Raw genomic sequence first — 27,226 nt, forward strand, 5'->3', positions numbered from 1 at the left:
AACAAAAAGATGGTTGTGAGTTATTTAAGAGTAAAAGGTTGTATGGAGAAGTGGAATATGTGGAGGATAGTTCCTTATATTATGCTAGCTAGTATCAAGTAGTAGGAGTAACAAATGTAGATGACTATGATGGGATACACCTATACTAAAACATCTGACACTGGCTTTGAGTCTCGTTACATCCATTTAGCACTACAACAAAATTTGTTATTAACGACAATCATTTAATGGTAATAATTTAATTGCCGTCATATATAAAAATATTAATGACTAATATATAATAGTCACTAAAAATATATTTATATTATCCTAAAATTTATTATTAGTGACAATTATTTATTAGAAAAAACTTAAGTCTCATATCCATTAGAGATAAGATAATTAAATAATATATAAATAAGTAATAATTATCACTTTACAGGTTCATTTTATAGGGTTGACTCCTAATTCACTATTCTAAATTGGTATAAATCACTCATTATTACCAAATTCAATAGTGTTATAAAATAATTAGAGAGCAACTTTCACCTTATAAATCTCACATTTCTTAAGAGACAAGACAATTAAAAAATATATAAATAAAAGATAACTCTCATCTTACAAATCCCACATCGAGTAGAAAAAAAATATATATAAGTTATGAATTTAGAAAAGGAAATTATATGAATAAATTATTTAAAGTAAAGGAGACAATTGAAAAAAATAACTTTTAATAGCCTTTAAAATGGCTACTAGAATTGCCACTAAAAAAATAAGTTTTTTCGACAATTTAGTAGATCTTTACTAGCATTTTATATAAATGTCGGTAATAGTATTAACGACACTAGATACAGCAACTTTTATTTAAATGTTGGTATAAAAAATAATGGTTATTTATATGGCTGCTAAATGATAAATTAATTGCAACAAAAAATTAATTTTGGTGTAGTATAGATTTCATGTGTTGATTCTTGTAGAACTTGAAATTTGGTGATTTTAGCATATTATGTTATCCATATTACAAAATTCAAATGGGCACATGAAGAAATGATGGATCCTTTAATATTAGTGATTCATTATTTAAAGTTCGCATTAGTGGTTAACTTTTAGTTGTTAAAGTAATTATTGCACCAGCCTTTAAAATCAATCACTATAAATAGATTTATATATATTGATTGCTAAATCGATCGTTATAAAATTGGTCATCAATGTAGTCCTTATAGAATGAATATCTTTTTTTTTACTGGTAAAGGAAGATAATCATTAACCAAAATAAACCAGAAATTTATAAACGAAAAAACTGCACCCTTTTAACATCAACTAATAGATGTTTTAAATCACTAGGTGGATAACCCATTTCTAAAAATGCAGTAGTTCAAACCTAATTTAACAAGAAAGTCAACACAAGCATTTCTCACTCTTAAAGTATACATTAATTTAACACTCCAATTTATTGACAAAATTTATTAGACACTATATTGGTTGTTATAAAATGGGTGATTAAATATAAAATAGGTCTCTAAACCGGTTGTTATAACATGGGTCACTATAATTGATCATTAAATCTCTTAATCGGTCTTTAAATGGATCAAACAGAAGTTTAGTTATTTATTAAAAATAGTACTTAAATCAGTCGCTAATGGCTTGGTCACTGATTTTTTCAAATTAGAGACAAGATTTTCGGTCTCTAAAGTAAAATTTCAAAGATGTAGAAAGGGAAACGTGGTATAACCTTTCTTCAATGGTGTTAATCCTAAATAATGCTATCCTTTTTTGTATGTGTACAGTGACATTAATAAAGTTTAAACAAAAAATCTTATACAAATTATCTAAACTTTTCTTCAATAAACTGAGTTTAGTATATCATCCAATCAAATCTCAATATTTGCATAACACTACGTACTAATAAAATATATAAATAATATCTTAATAACATATGAACCAAATATTTCAAATTTGAATTATATATATAATATTAATTCTTAATCAAATATGAATAAATCCTAATAGAATTTGAAAAGAAAAAAATCTAATTGAATTTGTAAAACTAAATGCATATAAATTAAAATATAATTTACAAAGTCTAATTAAATATATGAAAATTTGAAGACAGAGTTAACGAACCATTCATTGAAAGCTGTACTGCATGAAAAGTTATCCATATGATAGGTTAAACAGTTGCTAATTAAATATGATTTGTGAAATGTCGTAAATTAGAGGATCGAAACAAGACGTGAACTTTAACAGTTGAGCTGAATAGTATTACATGGTTGCTCAATTGTCTGTGCTAGCTGTTGATGATATATCTTAAAAGAAGACGCATTGAAAGCATTTCATGGCAAATGTATGGCCGAAACAATCAATCACATTGAATGCTTTGGAATCCTGGGGAACAAGGAAGCAACGAGGGTGTGGGAGTGGGGACTCTCTCTTCAGCTAACAAAAAAATTCAAATTTAATTGGGCCTTCATTAATTCCCTACCTCCTTTAACATCAAAAAGCCTCCAATCTTATCACCCACGTGTGGCTCAAGGATATCACCATCAAAATTAAATACATCGCTCGTGTATGTGTACGTGCTTTCATAAAATGCCACATCGCCACCACCACCACTTATGCTTCCAAATTCAACAATATTACATTACTTTAATCACCTTCTTTTCCAATCCTATTCCTCTACGTGCCTAGATATTTAGTATTTTTCCTTCCGATCCCAGTTAAGAAAAAGGAGTGTAACAAAACAAAATTTTCTAAATTTGGTTTGGAGTTAAATTCCACACGATGGTACTATTTTTTATCGATTAATACTATATTGGAGAAAACGCTAGTGTTGATTAACTTTTACATAGTGGATGATAGAGATCGGTAGTGAAAGCTGACAAACGATGAAACCAACACATATATTTTGCTTAGCTTAGATCCCTCTTTGCGTCCGAAGAGAAGTTTGTTGGGACAAGAAAAGGATACCCCTGTGTTTTTATTATCAAAAATGAAGCTGCATGTAACGTGAAGCTTTTGTATATCCCCGTTGGCCAATCCTTGCACCTTTTTTGCTACATACCTAACATGACATCTATCAATGCATGCAAGTGAGTTGGTTTTGTTTTGGAGACTCCCCTATTGTGCTTTGTTTCTTGCGTGGTCCAAACAGTAATTATAACTAGCTTTGTGCTTATGTACGTTGTGGGTATAGTGTTTTGGTTTAGTTGCACAAATTAATGTCAGGAAAAGGGAATTGATATGATGAACCCGAATATCCTCACTGTTGTTAGTTGGCGCTTGGTACATCTATATGTCATTGAACTAGCAAAGCCTCAATTGGTCATCTAAGAAGATTTTTCACGCGTTTGAATTTCTTGGAATGAAGCAGTCTTTTGCAACCCTAATTATATAAATAATAGATAAATTCAAGTAGTTATGCTATAAATTGAAATCTAAAAATATTTAAATGTAGAGTAGATATACTACACACAACACGTTTATAATTTCATAAAGAAGTAACATATAATCATATGTATAGTTATATATCGGGGTGAATGACCGTCTAATGGTCAATAATCAAAGTGATAATCCTTTTACCATTACATTTTTCCGACTTTATAAATTAGTCGATTTACTTAATTTGTATAATTGATAATAGTGCATCATATATTGTTTTACTAAACACTGTTGTGTTCTTTTATTTTTTTATTTGGAACTATTGTTTTAGCTTGGATATAGCATTTGATATCCATAAATATAGAGAATACAATTTTTGTGAGTATGAAAGCTATAGTCCAACTGTCATTGATTTCAGTTGCTGCACAAATATGAAGTTCTTGGTCAACTATCTTCTCAATTGGGTTTATACTGTGCGTACGTACGTGATGATTTGATAAAGATGTGTTGAATTAAAAGCAAAAGCCTATGTTTGCATTGAATTTGAATAAGTAAAATAGAGATATGATTTTGATTAGGATTAGTTAGCAGCATATATATGAAATAATTCGACAGGAATGTTAAAAAAGAAAGAGTTGAGCACAGCACATGCAAATCCCAGATGTGGGCAACATCCACATGGCCATGCCCATCCAATGAAGGACACCCAGGAGGGCCCCACGCCCCTGTCACATGCATTTGTTCCCAAACAGATCCAACGCTCCCAAAAGGCCACACCATCTGAACCGTCGGTTGGTGGTCCACGCCTGTCACCATCATTGGCTGTGTTTGTCCCCTCTCACTTTGACAACCTGCTTTTCCCTGTCCTTCAAGTGACAGACAGTCACATCTGTCTTCTGCTCCCACCGTGTGGACTGGGCCCACGCCGTTGCCTTGTCAACATGTGATTGGTGGGTGAGGAAGCGCGTGTCACAGCCTACGCCTTGGTCGGTTATCTTATCTTCCCCTCCCTTCTCGGTGTGCGCAATTCATGCACCATGACAATAAGTCACCCACATTTATCGTCCCTCACTAATACGTTCCTATAAAATTCATCAGCTCTACCACCTACTAACTCATGCACCACATCACATCTTTTCCATTCTTCAATCAATCTCTTTACCTACACCTATACCATTTATATATCTCTCTCTCTCCTTCTTACAAATTCAACACCTGATTGAACGTTGAACCTGAATTTATACAGATCATCAAGAAATTGACAATTAATTCAATGGGGAGCTATGAAAGTGAGCTCAATCTTAAGGCCACAGAGTTGAGGTTGGGATTGCCAGGGAGTGATGAGCCTGAGAAACGTTCATGCAGTGTTAGAAGCAACAAGAGATCTTCACGAGAATCCAGTGTGGAAGAGTCCAGGTGCAAAAGCAACGTTAACTCTGATGATTCCACAACCACAAGTGATCATGACCAAGAAAGTGTCCAACCTGCAAAGTAAGCTACATAATTTTATTTTATTTTTTGTATTTGCAAAAAATGATATAATGAATGGAAATTAATGATAATATCAACGGGTGCATGCAGGGTACAAGTAGTGGGGTGGCCACCGATTAGATCTTATAGGAAAAATAGTCTGCAGCAGAAGAAGGTGGAGGGTGATGGAAGTGGAATCTACGTGAAAGTGAGCATGGCTGGTGCACCTTACTTGAGGAAGATAGATCTCAAGGTTTACAAGAGCTACCCAGAACTCCTCATGGCATTGCAAACTTTGTTCAAGTGCACATTTGGTAAGAACCACCAACAAAAAAAGGCAAACTTTTTTAAAAAATTCACATCTTGCCAAAAAAAGATATTAGAAATTCATGTCAATGAAAACTTGAGCTAATGAACAACATGGTTAATTTTGAATCATCCAGGTGAATATTCAGAAAGGGAAGGCTACAATGGATCTGAATACGCTCCTACTTATGAAGACAAAGATGGTGACTGGATGCTGGTTGGGGATGTTCCATGGAAGTAAGTTCTTTCTCTAACCCTCATCTCTTTTGTTTTATTATAAGCTTTATGCAGTGAATATATTTTGTTGTATATTCTGCATCTCATGGATCTGTTTTTTGCTTATATTAATTGCAGCATGTTTGTATCCTCCTGCAAGAGGCTGAGAATAATCAAAGGATCAGAAGCAAAGGGATTGGGCTGTTTATGACCGACAAGATTCACAAAAGCAAAAGGAGAACTGCATATCCAAAGGCATGAAATTAGAAAAAGAAAAACACTCTTTGTGTTGTGCAAGCAATTATCAGAACTCATATATAGTTTATCAGAAAATAGACGGATATTAATATATATACAAATTATTTTTTGTTGTAGTAATTTCAACTGAGGCGGCTTTGAGGTCTGCTTCCTTAATTATATGTAGTCTTCTGCAAAATCCTACCGGAATGGAACAAATATATATAAAGAGAAAGAAAATATAAGACTGTTTCAATTGTACAGATCAAGAATATAATAATAATCTCATTTTTTCTTAGCCATATCTTTTTATGGGGCGAAGTTCTTTCGGTAAAGCTATAATATCTTTCTGTGTTATTTTCATGTCGTAACTTAAGGCAATTTGATTTTGATCATGTCTCGAAAATTTGATGCTAACTACGAGAATTTGGAATAATCATGGAGGATGATAGAATTAAATATATATGACACGAAAAAGAAAAAGGTACACTTTAAAAACAGGCGTCAAATCTCCCATAAGAGTATTGAGAATTCCACCACCATAGTGAGTGGATGAGCACTAACATGGAGAGAGATATCAAGTCAAACGACGATAATTCTTTGTCCCATTAATCAGTTGACGGCATATTGATAAGCTTGGTTAACGACATCACATAGACAGCTAGTGCCACCTTAATAATTTCAACCAAAGACAGGCAGATTTCAAAATCTTAAACTTCTGCTACAATTTTGGATTTTCGTTGAATGGTTGAATCATATTTTCAGAAACTTGGTTCCATATATATTTTTTATGAAACTTTGGATGAATAGAAAAGCAAGATGCTCTATTGTGCTACATCCATATACATAATTGGTTCTGTTACGCAACTGATTCTGGTTAGACTAGGCCATACCACCCCATATTAGTTATTTCTCTTTATTTCTATTATTATATGCTTATCACATTAATTTATAATAACTTTTCTCTCTTGTAATTCTTTTTCTCTCTGCGTAAAGGCATCCCAATAGATGTCTACAATTTTTTTCTTAGATTTTATTTAATAATTAAACTCTTATATAAGTAATAATAATTAAGGGAGAACTTATTTAGCTTCTTCATAAACTAAAATCTTCTTACATTTCAGATTTAGGAGAAGTTGAATAAAATTAAAGAATTTCTGTAGAAGGTAATGTTTAAAAGTTATTTCTTTTTCAACAATAATACATACTATATAAATTTTATTTGAAAAAACTCTTATATAAGTAACTACGAGAGAAGAAAAATAAAATAAAATAAACTTTTCCATGAACTACAATCATGTCATCCATGCACTTTAGATTTAGAAGAAGTTGAATGAAATAAAGAGCTTCTATAAAAATTAATGCGTAAAAGTTTTTTTTTCCAACAATAGTACATACTATATAAAAAGTTTTACTAGTGTCATATGTATGGTGGGTATGGAAATGCAGAAGTATATGCATGGTTGTGTCGGTTGGTTAAACTCTACAACTTGGCTCTTTGGATTCAGATTTCTGTATTCGTGGTTGTCTTCTACCGTAGAGTCTCACTTTTAAGTTCAATTGTTACACAATTACTGATCTCACAGTACAGGCAACCATTGAGAGACAATAGTGTACCAAGAGTCCAACCATTGTTTAGTCGACATTTTCCGCCTAAATATTGACCTAGCTATCTGTATCTATTTCGAACTTTTACGTCATGTGTTTATATATAAACGTTTAGATGTCTCTTCCTAAATAAAAAATATAATAGTTAGATAAAGAGATTCAATTAAAAGTCACCCATCATTAATTTTTTTTTTTTTTGTAGAGATTAATTATCTACAAAATTTAATGAATATTTTGCATATTTAACATGATAAAAAAAATATATATATGTATGTTTAATTTGAGTTATGCGCGCTACCCAACTTTGGTTGGAATCCAGCTAACGCTGCGTTGATGTGAATAGGGACTAGGGAGGAGGAATAAATATATAAAAAAAAACTTGAGTCGGTAATAATAATTGAGCTCTAACTTCTTTAATACTATATCAATAAAATTTTATCATTTATTTTAGGAACATGATACTTTAATTTAACATCCTAATGCCCTCATGAGATGTTTATATCAATGCTATCTAATTTTTTTTTTTTAAAATGATTAATGATATCTAATTTTTATAAATTATCACTGGGAGTTATTTAATAAAAAAATTATTAAATAGGTAAAATAAAATTTATATTTATCTAGAAAAATATTATATAAATTTTTATTCAATTTAATCCTTTTATTTTTAAAATATTCATTTTGATTTTATTATTTCAAAAAAAAATTAATTTGACTTTCTAATTTTTAAAACTGTTCAATTTTATCCTTTTTCATCTAATTTCTTTAATGTTATTAGTGTCAATTCGGATAGAAGGACAATATTAAATATTTTTTTAAAATTAAAAGACTAAATTAAACTTTTTAAAATAGTGAGATTTAATTAAAACCTATTATGAAAAAAAAAACATAAAATAAAGGACCTTTGAGATAATTAAGTTAATTTTATGAGCTTTTTTCTTTCTTATTTTATTTCAAAGATCAAGATTTAATATCACATTTTTTTAAGAAGTTTTAATAATGTAACTTTTAAATTAAAATTGTTAAATTATCAAAACATCATGAAATTTTTAGACTCTTAATTTTAAGGGGTTTTTTTTTTCCTTTGATTTGATCACTTTTGAAAGAATTTTTATTTTTAAGTTTAGAGTAATAATAAATTTAAACATTTAAAAATGTCAAAATTTATCTTATTGATCAATGATATTTTTCACATTCCAATTTTATTACCTTATCTTCACATCTCACCTTTTATGGTTAAAATAAAAGACGCAGGAAAAGAAAGAAAGGGAAAGAAAAAAAAATTAAACATTTTAGTTAAACACCTTTTATGGTAAGTCATATATTTAATGCTATAAACCCTAAACATAATCAAAATGTGAAACATACATAGAATTACGCAGTGTCATTATTAAATTTTTAAAAAACTACGATATAGTACCATAAATTCATATGAGAATATATATTAAAAATGGGATTCTGTTTGATTTAAATAATAGAAACTAAAAATCGAACGAAAGTACAATATAAATTTTGTTTAGTTTTAAATTTGATTAATTTTCAATTTTTAAAATTAATTTAGAAATTTAAAATAGTTTGATTTGGTGTTTACGCACCCTTACTATCTCTGACTTCTCTTTTACGGTAAAAGAGAGTCGATGCAGGTATAAACTATATATAAAGTAGGAAAAAGGGTATGAAAGAAGCACTTTTTGGCATCATATATCATGGGAATCGATTGGTAGTTGTTTCAGATTTAGAATAATAATTTCTAATGTTATATCAAATGGAGCTTATACAATGCCTGTCACGTGAATTCTTGAATTAAAAGTTATAGTCAAAAATAGAGATAAAGATGAATATGGCTTTCTTTTCTTTTCGTAGACATTACATATGTGATATGTGAAGTTTAATTTGGCAGTATTGTGTAACATCAAATTATTATTATTATTATTTCCGAAGATGATTGTGTTCCAAACACAAGGGTTTGATGGGACTGTCCATACCAATGGCATGTGAAGCTTCCATCGTCGGCAGGCATATATCAAGTGTGCATGTTTAGGTCATAATCTCTGTCAATCAAAAAAATAGACCAACATATATATGAATTCACATCCGATGTACTGTTTCTCTTAAATTATGTACTAATGCTCTATTTATATAAATTTTATGATACTTTTAATAATTCTTTTTTTTTTTCGTCACATCATTTTAGCTTTTTTTTTCCTTTCATTTTTATCTCTTCCTTAAACTCAAAATTGTTGTGACTTGTGAGTTGTGAGAGCTGATTAATATTAATTTCACCCTATTTTTAACATTCTCTCTATTGGTTAAAATTTAGTGAATCTCACCACTAAATTAAAAGAGTTACTTGTTAAATAAAACAAAAGACTAATAAACAATTATAATTCTTTATAAATTTTAATTAATAATAAATATTATTAAAAAAAATGTAGCAAACATTCCTGTTTCTCGTCATTATCTGTCATATGACTATGCCATTACACATTATTTACATCAATCATCCTTCTCACCAATATGCAAACACAACCTTTGAGTGTAACATTTTATGTAATAAGTTTTATTCATAATTGAGTAATTCTTAGTAAAATTTAATCAATAACTGAAAATGTATTTAAAAAAAAAAAAAAAAGAACACATTAAAGAGTGTATTATTAACACTCGTTTTAGTGAGAGCTATGCCGTGTGATATCGTTCAAACCTGTTCCCGAGACTTCCTTTTCCCTATCCTAAGTTGTGTACCTCTTTTATCTGAGTTTGTGTACCAGAATTCCATTTCTCTCTATTCACTGTGCTTATGTATGTTGCATAATTCAGTCACCCACGCATATTGAGCATTTTCTCATAATTTCCCATGGATTTTTTTTTGTAATAGATACATCTGTGTTTTGCAGCTTCCATTTTATTTGGTTTGCCTCGTCACCTTCAAATTTTCAATATTACTATCACTATCATTGTTCAGTTCGTGCTTCATCAAAGTAATATAATGATAGATATAGTGTGTACATAATTGGAGATTTGGCAGGAAATATCTGAACATGCTAGAATGCCTTTGAGGTCCTCTCACATGAATGATTTGGGTTCGGATCAAATCCAACAACTAAGTTTACATCGTCTGTTGGGCCTTGAATCTTGATCCTTACAAGAGTACGTTTAATTTGGAACAAGAACTCAAAATGTTGAGATGATGTTCCATTAATTATAAGGAGAAAAAATAAATTTCATCCACCTAAAAAAAAGGTTAATGAAACAGATAAAAATAGAGTGTACCATCATAATCAACAACAACTAAGTACCCAAAAAACTGACATAATTAATGTATAAAAAAAAAATATTACATAGGTAAGACTAAAATTTTCTCGCAAAAATACGAATTGTACCGAGAACTATCCAGCTTGAAATCAAATTTTACATTGGATAATATTCGATATAAGCTTTCTATAATTCTAATGTGCTGTGATTAATAAGGGTATGTTTTGTAGAGGAGTTTATAAAGAGAAAAAGAAGTTTCAAATTAAAAGAGTTAATTTATCAAAATAAAGAAAATATATGAAATTAAGTTTAGAGGATAGTCTAACATAAGTATACACTTTACTATTTGTTGGAAATTATTTAAAAATATAAAATTATGAGTGATATTTTATATTATAATTATAGAATTATGACTGGTGAGGAGAAAATTTAAATTGGACGGCCTTAGAAATGGTTAGTATAATATTCTCTATGTGATCATGAAGCACTTAAAATCCCTTCTCCTAAGCCCGTGTGTGGAACATGGCATTGGAATTTAATGAGCAAAGAAGAAGTTCCAAATGGTCTAAGTAAACCTAACAACAATTAAACGATTATATATAGATAATAGCAAATTAAAAATATAAAATAGAGCTTCTATTCACTAGCTTTCATGAGATATTAAGCCTGGTAAGCAAGTGTATGGTAAGGATTGAACAAGTATCTTAGAATAGGGGATGCTAGACATGTGGCTGGCTTATACAACTTAATTAGCGAGCAATATATGAGTTTAGAGACAAATTAAGAGTAATAAATGATAATTAAGTTCTATTTTTTTATCATCTTATGTACATCTAGGCTTAGTCAATGATGAGGATTAACCCTACATAACCTTTGTTGGTGGGGTAAATCTAGAAAAGTTATATTACATTTTGTATGAATTATATATATTTACCTACTACTATCTTAATGCTAGCAAGTAGCACCAAACACACTTGGTGGTTCCATGAAATTAATGACAATGCACGTTTTTATATATGTGATATCTAAAAATGTTGTAGTTTATTACACATTAAAAAACATATGATTATTAAATAACATTTAATTTAATATATATATATATATATATATATATATAAACACTCCTCTCACTTGATATATCCTCATGATATATAGTAGACGTATCTAGTTATAATGAATCTTTTATACAAAATATATATATATATATATATAAATAAAATTCAAATTTCTCTTTTCATTCTCATGGCTACATATATTAAATAATTATTATTTCTTATTAATGGACATTTAGTATATAAGTCAATCTCACAATGAATCACTTATTTTTAAGCTCAAATCTGTAATTTAGGTCTTTGAGGACTAGCTAGCTTTTAAAGGAAACCCCATGTATACCAGCTCTAGCTGGAAATGCTTGATGCTACCTCTGATCCTCTCACAATTTTACAAATCATGATATTGTGTAAAGGCACCCGTTGTTAAAAGATGGGCTTTTCACCAGTGGGCCTTGAACGCATTTGAAAAAGTTCGTTTATTTTTGGGGAAATGTTTTAATTGAAAGAGATTCTCTCTTTTTCTGTTTTATTGGCCGGCCGAAACTAAAAGAATCTTTTTTTAAGGACAACGAAAAAAGTCTCTTTGTTTCTTTGATGAACCCTTGCTTTTGGTACATTATTGCTGGAATGTACTGCGAGTATATTAATATCTTAAAAATAGCCATGTATCCTAAATTATTTTAGGCTAAAAACCTATTTTAGTCTCTTATAATAATTGTTTGTTTCAATTTAGTCCTACTTTTATTTTTAGTCTTAATTTGATCTCTAATAAATTAATTGGTTGTAATGTAGGATTTCCGTCTAAATTATTTAAACGGAGTTAACTGTTGGCCACGTGGCATGCACGTGGATGCCACGTAGATGCATAGGTGGATGTCACATGGATGTCAAATTTTTTGAAAACACCTGGAACTAGAATGACCCGTTCTGAAACCAGAACGGGCCGTTCTGGGTGCACTCTTGGTGTGTTAATTTTTGCACCCGGAACGGCTTGTTTCAGGTGCAAAATTAACACACTAAAAGTGTAACCAGAACAGGTCGTTCTAGTTCCAGACTGCTACACACATATGGTTAATGATTATAGTTCACGGTTGTGAATCGTGGAAGGAAAAAGACCCAAGGTACAAAGCATTTCAAACACTGGATTTGGTAATATTATCAATAGAAATTGATAACTTCAATTGCTAAACAGTTGGACTATACAGTGTATCATTAAGGACAATGCAGTATATCACTAAAGACAATGGTAACAGATTTTATTTCATTGTTAGTCAAACTGGAGTGAACCACTTACTACCAAATTGACACTATACATTAAAGGATGAAATGACTTGGTATTTTTTCTTGAAGTCATTAACGATGTACCCCAATAACAACCTGTTCTTGAAGAGGTAGAACCTAAAGTAAAGGAAAAGGATACACATGACTAACATTTTACCACACAACCACATGTAGGGACGAATATTTTTTTTATATTTTATTTTATTGTTTAATTATTTTTTATTTTGTGGTAAAATTATCTTCATTTTTAGTGAAGAAAAAATTTACTTACTTCAAGATTAAGTCTTGATAGATTTATTTTACTTAATAATTAATGTTCTATATTAAATTTTTTAAAATTTAATTGTTAAATTAAAAAGCTTTTCATGTATAGATCAAATTTATAAATTTTTTTAAAAAATTAAAAATCATATGATACTTCGTTAAATTAATTCAAAATAACATATAAAATATTTTTGTTTTAAATGGATGTAAAAATTTAGAAGACACTAAAAGAAAACAAATTAATAATTTTATTATGTTTATCCTATTAATTTTTATCATTTTATTCCTCTAATTTTAAATAAGTTGCAAAAATTCTTAAGTGACACTTAAATATTTCTTCCAACAGAAAGAGAAAAAGGAAAAGTTATCACTCTATTTATAAGAAAATTGTATTTTATAAAAATAAGTAATTTTAAAATTTTTACGATAAAAAAATATTTTTCAACGTTCTGGTTTCAGAACGAGCCGTTCTTCTGTACTCGTGGTGTGTTAATTTTGCATCTGGAACTGCTCGTTTCAGATGCAAAATTAACATGCCAAGTGTACACCCAGAACGGCCCGTTCTGGTTCCAGGTGTTTTCATGATATTTGGCATCCACATGGCATCCACCTATGCATCTACGTGGCATCCACGTGGCCAACAGTTAACTCCGTTTAAATAATTTAGACGGAAGTCTCACATTGCAACCAATTAATTTATTAGGGACCAAATTGAGACAAAAAATAAAAGTGAGACTAAATTGAAACAAACAATTATTATAAGGGACCAAAATAGATTTTTAGCCATTATTTTATCAACCAATTAAAAAATTAACTTTTATGTGGTTTTAAATTGATTATCATAAAATTAATAAATTTTTCTTAATATAATAATATAAACTGAATTGAATTTTTTTGTCCTTAAAATCATATAATTGTATGAATTTTGCTTCCAATTTTTTGCGCGAGTTTTATCTTCAAATATATAAAAATATCACAAATTTTGTCCTTGTATACTTAAATTACCATAGCTAAGACAATTTTGTGACAATTGAATTCATGAGGCTGTGTATGTGTAACTCTCATGACACAAAGTGCAATTAAGCTAAAAAAATACAATTAAAAGTGTTTTACACTCTTATTACATGTATTATTTATTCCATGCTAATGCGAAGTTCAAATGATGATAGTTTCGTGGGTTGAGACGTGCAATCAATGTATGGTTTGTTACGTGTTTAAGTTTATATGATGCCACAGCCCACAAAGTACGAATGAATGAATGAGCGTACACCAATTCAATTATGCATAGATAGAGATGGTGAGTGGGGAACTCTGGACTTTAGCGGATATGAATATGAATCCTTTTTTTTTCCCTTTAAGCGACAATGCACGATCGATCTTCGACTTCTGACTCTTTTATCTTTCTTTTTGGCTTCCGTATGTTTAAATAGATTCAGCGTAACCATGAACTATATAATATACTTTGTTTCATGTGTTGGTACTCCTAACTAGTCCTACTCAGAAACAGGAATCTCCTCCACATGTAACCCAAATGGGATACACTTACTGGTTAAAGACTTAGTGCTTATTGTGACAACTTACAAGCTCTGGATTTTCCCATGTGCTTTGCCTCTTGTCTTTGGTACTAGTCGCCTGCTCACTTCATTTATAACCAGGTAAAAAAAATCATTCACTTGATCCCGTCACTGATTTTACTTTGCCATTTTCACTCATCCACATTGAAGCTCTAGTAGGACTTCCTTATCAATCCAAAGCTGGTAGCAAGTCTTGTTTTAAGCTTTAAAAACAAACTATAATAAATAATAATTCAATTTTTAAAGTTTTTACATAAATAAAATGCATGACTATTATAATTTTAAGATATAAATTTAATTGGAAAATACAGAAACAAACAAATTCAAGGACCACAAATCATTCTATATATACGTTTAGGAGTGACGTTATTTCCTCCGAAAATTATAACCGAAATATCCTCCAAATACACAGTAAAATGTTTATTATATTCAAATTATTAACTGATATATCGGATCAGAATATATTTTGGACAATCCTTTGAGAGAATGTATCATTTTTCATCCGTTTAGTAGTAGATTTTGTTACCCAAGGTTAGACGGAATTTCTTGAGGTGATGGGCGGAGGAGACGAGAGATTTCTTCTCGCAACTATAATTAAAATTGCTGTCATAAATTTCCATACACTCAAGTCCTATTTTCTATATAAACAATCGCTTTCTCATTCTGTGTTTAACACTAATTTTATGAAAATCAATTCTGACCTCGAAAGACGTGAGATATGTGGTAGAAAGCAAAGTGCATGTGACATTATTCTTCTTAAAATGAACAGTATTTATGGCAAATGCGATTGCTTGTTGGCCAAAATGAAATAGAAAAAATATCCCGTGACATAAACAAGGTAAGGAAATGAGGCTATTTAACGCGAGATTCCCACCACGAGAGGATGTGATATGTTCCAAGTAGTAATTAGTGAAGTATTGTTTAACGTACATGATGAGTTGAGAGAAGACTTGCTGTCACTTGAGTTGAATAAGGTTACAACTTACAACTCAGTCCTTCCATTTCTCTCTGATGAATCAAAATCTAATAATGATTCAGAAGAATGGGGAAAAGTCGTCCAATTACTTTTGCACGCCCTAAACAAACAAAAAGCACCATCATTTTTTGCAGGACTCAGCAACGCCCAGCATTCTTAAAGCAACTATTGTTCATTTCATTTCAGCTTCACTATTAAAAGTATACACACCACTCTAACATTTTGGAAGGTCCCACAGCCCACTACAAAAACTAAGCCCCACTATAAAAGCGCTTACATCATGGTCCACTACCCCCACCCATTGGCCATTGACACAAAAAAAGAAGGGCATATCAATTCAACTTTTGACAATTTCTTCCTCTCTACTTGAAACTCGGCAAGACAAGAAAGATAGATAGGGGTCTGCTTGTATTTTCCAAGGCATTGACATCCAACCCTGTATGGACAAAAGCTGAAAGAAAGGCAAAAAAGGAAGAATTATGGCATCTGACTTTGATTGCAACTAGATGCTTGCCAATGACTTATTTATGGGGGTTTGGAACAGACAAATAGCGCGTGGGTCCCAGCAGTATTAGGTGAGCCCGTGGTGGAACCAATAATAGATTCTGCAACATGTGCCTGAGGCCTATGAAGGAGGATTAGTTTCAGGCTTCACTATACTTGAAGTGTCCGGTGGTTGTGACTGGTATATTGCCGAAGCCAGTGAGATGGGCATTATGCAGAGCGCCTTTGATTGAAGAAACTGCATGGCAGCACCAACATTTTCTTCCATGAGCTTAGCTACCTGTCGTTCTGTTCCATCATTTGACCACTTGTCCCAAGCTGGTCGGTTTCTCGCACCTTCACCACCTTCTTCCTGATCATCACTGAATTTGTTAAATCACTTGAAGAGATCAAAATGAAGTTCTTTTAACAAATATTTCTTCACAATAATCACCTCAACTGACGATAATGGGATGTCAGTTACAAGTGGTGCCACTGCACCAGCTCCACCCAATCTACTCATGCTCAAAACCTGAAAGGCAGAAGATTTATGTCATTGGAAGTCATTTGCACTCATAATTTCACACTGATATAAATCCAAATCTGGCCACAGAGAAAAAGCCTTTTGCTTTTATATTGATATCATGGTTCAAACAGCAATCTGTATTCTGACAGAAAACCCTTAAAAACTATTGGATGGTTAAAAGTAACTACAATGCATTAAGCAGCCAGAAAATGCTACCATTTGACTGTATCTAGACATTCCCAAGTCTTCAGGAATAAACTAATCGACCAATAGGTTCTAATCCAAAGTGACAAGTGGCGACCACCATTTTGTATATTCAAGATCACAATTTGAAGCTTAGGTAATTGACCTCAGTGGGATGAGGATAAAAATGAAAATTTTAACAGATTTAATAAGCAACACCCACAAAATTATGAAAGGTAATTATAAATTTTCATTAATTACAAATTAATGCCTAACTAGGAAAATAAAAGCAGGACCACTGAGGAGCACAATATTTTACCTTCACTTGAAGCCTTAAGAACTTGACATAATCCACAATTTCATCTAACATGGCAGCTCTATCCGTCTGAACATAGTAGAAATGCACCATGATGTTAGAAAGAATTTAATAGTTCAGTATTGCTATCTTTTCCCACAAACACTAAGCAGCCATGCAGCAAAACAAAGCTATCATACATATCATACAAAACATAAAACCCCTTGAAATCCAGTACACCTATTTGATACTTTAAGCATTCTTAAAATTTGGATTTTAATGCATGCCAGATCAGGATATACGCAGATGTTATTCCACTTTTTTACTCCTTTCATCAGAAGCAAGTTATCCTGGATTAATAATCCTCCCATTCGACAATAATGCCTACGTCAAAATTCCTAAAATGAAAGGGGGACAAATTGCAAAGGGTTAAGGGGACAAAACTTGTACAAAATTGTTTCAGCTTTAACAAACTCATTACTTTAACTAGACCATGTAAAAAACAAAAAAGCTACTTGATAAGCCAGAAGTGGTCGAATTTATGAATTGAAAGCAATTTTTCCATGAAAAGAACAACCTATTTTGTGAAACTTAAATTCGTAATAAAGTTAAAAAAATAATGACATCTGCTTTATTTTGTGTCTGTTTATTGTAAAAGGTAGACAAGGTGTACGAAATTCAACAGTGTAAATGGAGATGGTGAAGTGCTAAACAAGTATGTGATGAACAATATCCCTGAAGAAAGAAGACAGATCAGTCACATGCATGCCTTGAAAAAGTCACTTTTAGTAATGTTTTTGCTTTTTGCAATAATTGTGGAGTAATATCATTTTTGTTCACGAGAAATTTATCTACTGAAACACAAATGATCATTAATTGTGTTATTATCATGTCAACAGGCTGAAAACTAAAGGGAATGGTAATAAATACACATCTTCTGTAAATGTCAACTTGGTACTCTTTTCTTTTCTAACAAGTCATACCATAAATCCTAACTTCTCTAAAGACGATTTCTCTAGCTAAAAGACAAATGTAAGACCAAAATTAATAATAAAATGCAAAAGAAATCACATACCTTGTTGACACTAGGAACCAGTTCTTGCAATGCCCTGATTCTTTCTGCTATTCTTTCCCTGCGTAACTGCAATCCAACGGTAACATGGAAGACAAAATGAGCTACAGACTTAACCCCGTTTTAAAGGTCAAATATCATAACCAGCAAACAAACAGTCTGTATCCAAGCAAATATCTTAAAACTCACCCGTTCAGCTATGCTGTGTGGATCCGTAGCCTGCCCTCTTCTTGCCCGCACCCTAGGACGTATTGTGGGAGGATGTGGAGCAGAAGGCATACTAGTAGGCATGGGTTGCCCATGATAAACCTGCAATAGGGTTATGAATTATCAAAAGTAGAACAAATGCTGAACACTCCCCCTCTCCCTCCCAAAGGCAGAAAAACCCAGTAAGAATAAAAACAGCGTGACAACAGAAAACAATTTGTTAAAGGATTACTCAAAGTCAAGTATAGATATCCTGCATGATTTAAGAGGTTCAAAGATCATGGACAGTAACCACAACTGTCGACCCAAACGCATAAACAACCTAACTCACTAAATCACAAACCCGAAATATTCAAACCAATCAACGATAAGTATAACACTCCCAACAGTTCACTAAGCACAGTCCAGATCTAATCCTTATGCATAATTCATTCATCGCAAACCTATGCCTCATGTCAATTTACAAAGTTTGTAATCCAACTCACCCCCAAAGCCCCGCATAACAGTCCACACACTCCAAGTGCACAATTTCAGCGAGACATATTATTGATGTCTATAGCAAGTTGACTAGGATCAACAACCACACACGACTAAAATATCCATCCATATGAAACATGACGAATCTCATATTATAAATACTTTAATTTCAAATAAATCACCATTCAACTGCTTGTGAGCTTCTTAGGACCCCCAATTTTTCTTTTTCCTTATAAAATATATATAATCTTTAAAAAAATATTATATTATATAAATAATTTGAAGCATGTGTATTTAATTAGTTTGGCCACCTCAAAATATTTTGGGAAGATCCGCCACCGTGCTAGGTGTTGTGTTCATTAACCTTGGAAACGTTTCGTTTTGCTATATGTAAACGAAATGGTGGTAATTTGAACCAAGCAAAATGTAGTGGTGTTGTTTTTATTTTTGGTTTTGTCTTAACGTTTTCTGAAGCATCGAAAAAGAGTAAAGTAATTGTAAGCACATAAAACCTCTTCCTGAAGAAAAAGGTCTCAAGTTAAACCAAAACAGTTGAAGCAAAACACAAAGCTGAGGGTTAGAATCGAAGATCATATGGAAAAGAGGAAAGAAAAGGAGAATCGAAAAAGAAGTGGTTGCCTTACATTCTTAGCTCTAGCATCAACGACGTCGTCGCGAAAGCGCTTTCCGCTGGCGGAGGCTTCCTCGGGCTTCATGAACGCTCCTTTGCCTTGGTCCAGGCTCAACCCTAGCTGGTACACCGGCGCGTGGAAGGCGGCGCCGGCGAGGTGAGCGTTGGCGTCGGCGGAGTTGAGCTGGAGCATCATGGGAGGCGCGGCGGCGAGGGCGACATCGGCGGCGGCCAAGGCGGAGTCGGCGGAGGCGAAGGTGGGGAGGCCGAGGATTTGCTCGAGGAAGTCGTCGGCGGGAGCGTCGGAAGGGTTATTCGCCATGAGGTTGGACTCGGGCGAGTGAAGGGTGAGTTGCGAGAGCGAGTTGCGAAGGAAGAATCTACATGAAGAGGAAAGTGGATTTTTGAGGGTTTGGTTTGGTTTGTTTGCACCTTGCTCACTCGCACGTGTGCCTTTATCCTGCGTACAAACAACTTCCTTTTTTTTCTTAAAGGGTCTCTCCATTTTTGGTATTTACACCCAGGTCCACTCCTCTTTTCTTTCTCTCCTTTCCCATGTTTTTTTGTTCCTATTAACAACAACTACGTTTCTTTCCATTTTCTCTCTGTTACCTGAATTTATTTCTTATGGACCAAATTGCGTATTTCTTAAGGATTTTTATAAGATAATGATAAAGATTTTACTAAATTGCTGAAAAAGTGGTGAATATTGAGGTAAAAGAATAACAAAATATTAGAATTAAAAAAAATATTAATACAAAGAAAAAAATTTAGATCATAAGTTTACATTATAACTTTGTATTAACCTAATATTTTTAACTTGATAGATAGATAGTTAGCCTCCCAAAATAGACGAAAAAGGATGGTATGATCAACCCACCAATCCATCACAATTCACTTCATTAGCCTGGTGGACAAGGTGAGTTAGTTCGTCGAACCATTTTTTCTACTTTTAATATATGAAATGTGTAACAAATTTGAAACTTGAGTATTATGTATTAATGAACAGTCAACCATTATTAATAAAATGTTTATTACACACCTAAAAGTTGGTATAATATTAAGAAAGAAAACCTTGCATATAATAGATTATAAGTTTTTGAAAATTTAAAATAGTTATTTTTTTAAAATAATGAGATAATATTTTTTTTTCTTAGACTAAGTGCAATAGGTTTTTAATATGTTTTAATCTATTTAACTAATTTTGCTAATTTTGATTAGTATAAAAATGAAAAAAATTTGAATTTTCTTTTTATAGCCCACCTTTAAGCAAAATAAAATGGGATTTTCAACTTACTATCATTAGGTGAGTCAATTCGACTTATCTCAAATTTTAGCAAGTTAATTATATAATCAAGACTGTCAAAATGGGTCGACTTGGCCAATTTGACTTGACCTACAACCCATTTTTTAAGTTGGCTAACTTGACTCAACTTACTTTTAAAAATGTTAAAACTTTTCCGGCCTAACTCAACCCATCATGGGTTGGTGATCTAAAGGAGTCGGTCCATCAACTCATTTAATTAAGAAAAAACTTTAATGTAAAATAACCTCTATTTTAAAAATAAAAATTGTCAAATTAAATATCATACATACAACATTAAATTTAATTTTAAAAGTGTATAACTTCAAATAATCAAAATAAAAAGATAAAAAAAAAGTATTATCATTAAAGTGATTGTCCATCGATCTTAAATTTCATTAGAAACTTGAATAGATAAATTTATAACAATTTTATTTTATTTAACACCAACTTTATTTTTATTTATAAAAAATTCCTATTAAAATAATACAAATATAATAACAACCGATGAATTTAGTTAATAAAGGGTGTAAGTAGGTTAAATGAATAATCCTGTCCACGAATTCAACCTGAATGAGTTGGATTGAAACTTGAAAGGGGAGACAGGTTAAATTTTATGACTTAGTATAAATATATATTTTTTTCTCGATTTAACACCATAATCCACTTTAACAGTTTTTGACAAAGCCAGCAAAATGAAGCGGACAGGATAAAAACGGGTAGCCCAACCCTCTTCACCACCTTTACATACGGTGGGCTAGTTTTTTTTTTTTTTTTTTTTTAATTGACAAAATAAATGATTGTTTACTCCTTTTTCTAATTGATCCTACTTTTTTTTTTTAATAATTCGAATGGTATTAGCTTTTAATGCTACAATTTTTTTACGAGACTGGTATTACAAATATTTTTCATTAAAAACCTCCTATTTCATATTCATAATTATTTTTTTTGCAAGAATATTTATGTTAAAATTGGTTATTTACCTAGTTTAAAAAAAACTTGATAATATTACATTAAAAAATGAGCTTAATAGACACGTGATATCTATAAAAAAAACCTGTACTCCGTAAATGAATCAAACATTGTTTTTCGTATTTTTTTTAAGATGTGTTATAAAATTATAAGGCAACAGATTCTGTATACAATGGTTTATAAATTTTGTAATTTGTTATTAATGTAAAATATTATCAACTTTATTATTAAAAAATTTGACTTGTTACTTATACCGGAGTATTTCTTTTCAATCTTTTATATATATATATATATATATATATATATATATATATATATATATATATATATATATATATATATATATATATATATATATATATATAAAAAGATGCAAAGTTAAAAGAAGATCGATAATTTATGATTTAGTGATTATACAAAATAAGAATATAAAAAATTTATTGTTATGAAAAACAATATAAGAATATATTATTTATTTTAAAATACATTAAAAATAAGAATTTAATTAAAATACGTAAACAATATAAAGAATTTTGTATTCATATGAACCATCAAGTGACATGTATAATAAAATCATTAATGTCATCATAACTATTCTAAAATTCATGCCTAAAATATTTTTCAATTAATTAATAATATAACTTAAAAAAAGTTTAATTGAGAGAATTCTTATCCAGCATTAATTAAGTTAAATAAAATATTTTTTTTATAATAACAAGAACAAGATTTCAACATTAAATTTTATAGAAATTATTTAAATTTTTCGTCACTAAGACAATGTTAACGAGTAAATAAAAGGGATCGACATTTTACAAATGTCAATTTATGATTGAAATTCTATGAAAATAATAGTTTATATTTTATTTCTAACCATAAATCGAGTAAACTTACTTTGATAGAAAATAAAATAAAAAATATTAGTGTTTTACATCTATTGATCAAGGGCTTTTTGACCAAAGGGGGGTCGTTGACCAACTTATTTACGTAAATGGGGCTCTTTTGAAAGTATTTACGCCTTTGGGGCTGTTTATAACGGTGTCACTATGGGTCATAGCGACACCCATGCCACGTGGCAATTTTTTTTTTGGCCCACAATGGGCTGGACTGAGCCACATCAGTGTCGCTATGGGCTGGACCACCATAGTTGATGGACCAACAGAAATGATGTAGCCCATAGCGACACCATGTAAGAAAAAAAAGAAAAAAAACAAAAATAATTTATATGTAACTTAAAAATAATAAACTGAGTTATTTATTATATATTTATAAAAATAAAAATAAGTTGTTAAAAAACGTAATTTTAAAATATGTATTTTAATTATTTATAAGAGTGGCACTATGGCCTATAGCGACACTGTGTCGCTATAGGCCATAGCGCCACTAATTTATTTGTTTTTTTTTAAATTAATAACTTATTTAGTTTTATAATTTGTTTATTCTATATTAGCAGTTAAATATTTATTTGTAATTATAAACTTATTTTTTCTCTAATTTCTTTTGTTTTCTATATAAATTTTTTTCCTTTAAATTATTTTATCACGAATTAAAAAATGTATTTAATTATTTATCTGAGTGGCACTGTGGCCTATAGCGACACTGTGTCGCTATAGGCCATAGCGCCACTAATTTATTTGTTTTTTTTTTAATTATTAACTTATTTTGTTTTAAAATTTGTTTATTTTATATTTTTTCTCTAATTTCTTTTATTTTCTATATAATTTTTTTTCCTTTAAATTATTTTATCACGAATTAAAAAATGTATTTAATTATTTAAAAGTGGCGTTATGGCCTATAGCGACACTGTGTCGCTATGGCCCATAGCGTCACTAATTTTATTTATTTATTTTTAAATTATTAACTTATTTTGTTTTAAAATTTGTTTATTTTATATTAGCAGTTAAATAATAATGTGTAATTAAAAAGTTATTTTTTCTCTAATTTCTTTTGTTTTCTATATATATTTTTGTCCTTTAAATTATTTTACCACGAATTAAAAAGTATTTAATTATTTAAAAGTGGCGCTATGGCCTATAGCGACACTGTGTCGCTATGGCCCATAGCGACAATATCAATATATATACCCCGTCCTAGCTACGGTTTTTTCGCAGTTGAAATCATATATTTATCAGTTACGTTTTGGTCTGATTTAAAATTCTGAGCCAGTTACGTTTCTTTCTGATTCGGTGAGTATATTTTTGTTTTTGTTAAGATATAAATTGTAGTTATTTGCACTAATTAATTTTTTTTGTTGCAGATATTATGGATCAAATGATTGCTTATATTTACACTGGAAAGATGTATGAAGGTGCTGAAGGTGTAACATTTGATGGACCAAGAAAAGGAATGTATATTAAACGAGGTATCACTTTGGATATATTAAAGAGAAGGATTCACAACAATTTAGTCTTAACTCAAATCAAGTGATATTATCTGTAAGTTACAGATTTTTAGTTTCACAAGGTGATAACAACATATATTCTTCATTGGAATTGAGTGACGATGATGATGTACAATGCATGATAGAAGCATTTCAGAGCCAGAATGTGATGCCAATAATAGAGTTATATGCTGAAATAGGTATGCAATAATCTTCTACTTTTTCATTAGAAAATTTGTCAATTGAACGATCACCTTTGGTCACAAGAGACGAAGATGAAGATGACGAAGAACATGAAGACTATCATGTTTCATCATCATATGAAAGCATTGATGAATCCAATGAAGATGAAATTGATAATTGTGAACCATCTGATGATGAGGTGCAGCCGGATGTTCTTGTTAATAGTCCAATGGTTGAACCAATTTCAATGTATCCATCTACTGAAGGTAACATCTGAAAATTAAATTTGTCAATAATTTTTTATTTGTTTAAAATAAATTGTTGAAATTGATTTTATTGAAATTACTAAATTCATTATTATTAAAATAGGTGGAAGTCAATTTTGGGGTAATTTACCCCACTACACTAACATCAATTGGAATCATCCCGATGAAGAAGATATCCCAGGGATGGATGTCGGTAGTACTTGGTCAATTGGGCAAGATTTATATGTGGGGTTGGAGTTTGAGAATAAAGATGCAGTCAAGCAAAATGCAATGAGAATGCATCAAAGTTTTTATGTGGTTGAGTCGAAAAAGACTAAGTGGGTTGTTAGATGTCCAAATGCACATGATGGATGTGGATGGTACATGAGAGCCATTGAGTCAAAGGGATCTGATAAGTGGAAAGTGACTCAGTGGGGTGGACGTCATACGTGTTTGAACATGTCTTTGTCCCAAGATCATGCTAAGTTAGATTCTGAGTTAATTGCAACATTCATACAAGGTAAGTTATGCAAAGTTTATAGTTTATATTAATAATAATTTATCTTAGTGATTACTAATATTTAATATGTAGGAATGGTTAACCAAGATCCATCAATCAAGATTAGCCTTATCCAAGAGAGAATAACATCTCAAACTGGGTTCAAAATATCTTATAGAAAGGCTTGGATGGTGAAACAAAAAGCAATTGTTAACGTTTTTGGAGATTGGGAAGAATCGTATGCTTATTTACCTCGATGGCTGCAATACATTAAAGAAATTGCTCCAGGGTCATTTTACGATCTGTGTCATGATGAATTTTTTGTTGGTAATCGTTGTCATCATGGTTACCGTCAATTTCACAGATTATTTTGGACATTCAAGCCGTGTTGTGATGCCTTTAATTTTTGTAAACCGTTGATACAAGTTGATGGCACTCATCTATATGGCAAGTATCGAGGTACATTGCTCATTACTACAACACAAGATGGTAATAACAACGTTCTTCCTCTTGCATTTGCTGTGGTTGAAGGAGAAACATTACTTGCGTGGTCGTGGTTCTTGTCTCATTTGCGGTTACATGTTACAAACAAAGAAGGGATATGTTTAATATCTGATCGACATCGTAGCATTAAATCGGCCATTGACAATGAGGCAATTGGTTGGAGATCGCCAAATGCATATCACAAGTACTACATTAGGCACATTGCAAGTAATTTTAATACTCGATTCAAGGATGTGAAACTTAAACAAAAGCTTGTGAAGTTAGGTACGTATTGTTATTTTAAATTTTTTAATCATTTTAAAAAAAAATTATTGTGCATTATTTATAATTTCTATGCAGGGTATACACCGTGTAAGCACATTTTTTATCGCAATTTGCAAAAGTTTTGTGAATCTAGCCCTGATGTTGAAAGGTGGATAGGAGCGATATCAAAAGACAAATGGAGCATGGCATATGATGCAGATGGTCGAAGATATGGTCATATGACAACAAATTTGTCTGAATGTGTTAACAAGGTGTTAAAGGATTGTAGAAATCTCCCTATCACTGCATTAGTTCGGTCGACTTATACCAGGTGTGTTGAGTATTTTAGTAATCGTGGTAGTCGTGCTTTAGCCGATGTTTCATCTGGGAAGGTCTTCGTTTCAAAGTTGGTTGAAGCTTTGCAAAAAAATCAAGAAGAGGCTTGTTCCCACCAAGTTTGTAGATACGACATTCAATCTTCAAAATTTGAGGTTGAAGAGGCCTTTGATCCAATAACACAAACACGAGGGAAGAAATGGGTAGTCAATTAAAAGGAACGATACTGTCAATGCAGAAAGTTTACAGCATTTCATTATCCTTGTTCTCATGTTATAGCTGCATGTGGTGTTGTTAGCATTGATTACTACCAGTTTATAGATCCTGTTTATACCAATGATTATGTTTTAAAGCCTACTCTGGTCCGTGGGAACCAATCGGAAATGAAGACTTAATCCCTCCGAGTAATGAGGATTGGATACTTGTCCCAGATCCAGCATCGGTGCGCGGGAAAGAGAGACCAAAATCCACAAGAATTAGAAACGAAATGGATTGGGTTGAGAGCTCACAACGACGACCAAAATGTAGCATATGCAAACAAGAGGGTCACAACAGGCGCAATTGTCCATCTAAGTCTAATATTCAGTCGATAAGTTTTGAAGATGTTTAGAATTTTTTAAAGATAATGTAATTACTAATGTGTATTCATCATGGTCATTGTACAACATAATGCGGTTACTATTGTCTATTCATAATTATACAAAATCTATTCATCATCGTCTTCCTCATCTTCCTGATGATCATGCCCTCTAACAGTAGCAGGAGTTAGAATACACTGTCGTCGTCTTTCCCTTGCAGCCCTTTGAGGATTTCTTTGAACAGGTAATTGTTCTGGCTGCGATGGTGGATGACTAGCCTCCGCAGAAAATTGTGGACGCAAATCAACACCTGCAACGTCATATTTGACACAAATTATTAATATTCATGTTAATTATAAGAAGAAAAGAATAACAAAATAATAAAATATGACTAGACCTGATGTATAAGCACGAATGATATAATCATGATCATACGGAATATGAAAAGGTGCTTACTGACTCGATTGTGTGGCATCCTGTGGCATACTTGGCTGTGGAGTCATTAAAGGGGAATGTCCA

General features: G+C 31.4%; 3 protein-coding genes across 3 annotated transcripts; 2 read left to right on the forward strand and 1 right to left on the reverse strand.

Moving 5' to 3' along the window:
• Positions 1-4,430: 4,430 nt before the first annotated feature.
• Positions 4,431-5,888, forward strand: LOC109808363 (auxin-induced protein 22E). The gene is made up of 4 exons (XM_020371346.3): positions 4,431-4,848; positions 4,939-5,141; positions 5,271-5,370; positions 5,488-5,888. The coding sequence occupies exons 1-4, from the start codon at positions 4,631-4,633 to the stop codon at positions 5,558-5,560; spliced, it is 594 nt and encodes a 197-aa protein (XP_020226935.1). The 5' UTR covers positions 4,431-4,630; the 3' UTR covers positions 5,561-5,888.
• A 9,615-nt stretch (positions 5,889-15,503) lies between these two features.
• On the reverse strand, positions 15,504-19,987 carry LOC109808880 (transcription factor UNE12). The gene is made up of 6 exons (XM_020372047.3): positions 19,481-19,987; positions 18,342-18,461; positions 18,156-18,221; positions 17,105-17,170; positions 16,531-16,608; positions 15,504-16,449 (listed from the first exon to the last, which is right to left on the reverse strand). Exons 1-6 carry the CDS (start codon positions 19,970-19,972, stop codon positions 16,219-16,221), a joined length of 1,053 nt encoding a protein of 350 aa, XP_020227636.1. The 5' UTR covers positions 19,973-19,987; the 3' UTR covers positions 15,504-16,218.
• A 4,764-nt stretch (positions 19,988-24,751) lies between these two features.
• On the forward strand, positions 24,752-26,524 carry LOC145958813 (uncharacterized). The gene is made up of 4 exons (XM_083076361.1): positions 24,752-25,067; positions 25,140-25,814; positions 25,890-26,237; positions 26,409-26,524. The coding sequence occupies exons 1-4, from the start codon at positions 24,752-24,754 to the stop codon at positions 26,522-26,524; spliced, it is 1,455 nt and encodes a 484-aa protein (XP_082932487.1).
• Positions 26,525-27,226: the final 702 nt, after the last annotated feature.

This window comes from Cajanus cajan, chromosome 6, assembly GCF_000230855.2.
Source record: "Cajanus cajan strain Asha chromosome 6, NIPB_CcT2T_4, whole genome shotgun sequence".
Lineage (NCBI taxonomy): Eukaryota > Viridiplantae > Streptophyta > Magnoliopsida > Fabales > Fabaceae > Cajanus > Cajanus cajan.

Bases quoted from the DNA above. Each gene is read 5' to 3' on its own strand.
- LOC145958813 (XM_083076361.1), top strand. From the start codon at position 24,752: ATGGATGTCGGTAGTACTTGGTCAATTGGGCAAGATTTATATGTGGGG. The intron at 25,815-25,889 runs GTACGTATTGTT...ATTTCTATGCAG, and splicing joins ACAAAAGCTTGTGAAGTTAG to GGTATACACCGTGTAAGCAC. The intron at 26,238-26,408 runs GTTCCCACCAAG...CTCATGTTATAG, and splicing joins AAAAAATCAAGAAGAGGCTT to CTGCATGTGGTGTTGTTAGC.
- LOC109808363 (XM_020371346.3), top strand. From the start codon at position 4,631: ATGGGGAGCTATGAAAGTGAGCTCAATCTTAAGGCCACAGAGTTGAGG. The intron at 4,849-4,938 runs GTAAGCTACATA...GGGTGCATGCAG, and splicing joins GAAAGTGTCCAACCTGCAAA to GGTACAAGTAGTGGGGTGGC. The intron at 5,371-5,487 runs GTAAGTTCTTTC...TATTAATTGCAG, and splicing joins GTTGGGGATGTTCCATGGAA to CATGTTTGTATCCTCCTGCA.
- LOC109808880 (XM_020372047.3), bottom strand. From the start codon at position 19,972: ATGGAGAGACCCTTTAAGAAAAAAAAGGAAGTTGTTTGTACGCAGGAT. The intron at 17,171-18,155 runs GTATGTGATTTC...TACTATGTTCAG, and splicing joins TGGTTCCTAGTGTCAACAAG to ACGGATAGAGCTGCCATGTT. The intron at 16,609-17,104 runs GTAAAATATTGT...TCTGCCTTTCAG, and splicing joins TCTTAAGGCTTCAAGTGAAG to GTTTTGAGCATGAGTAGATT.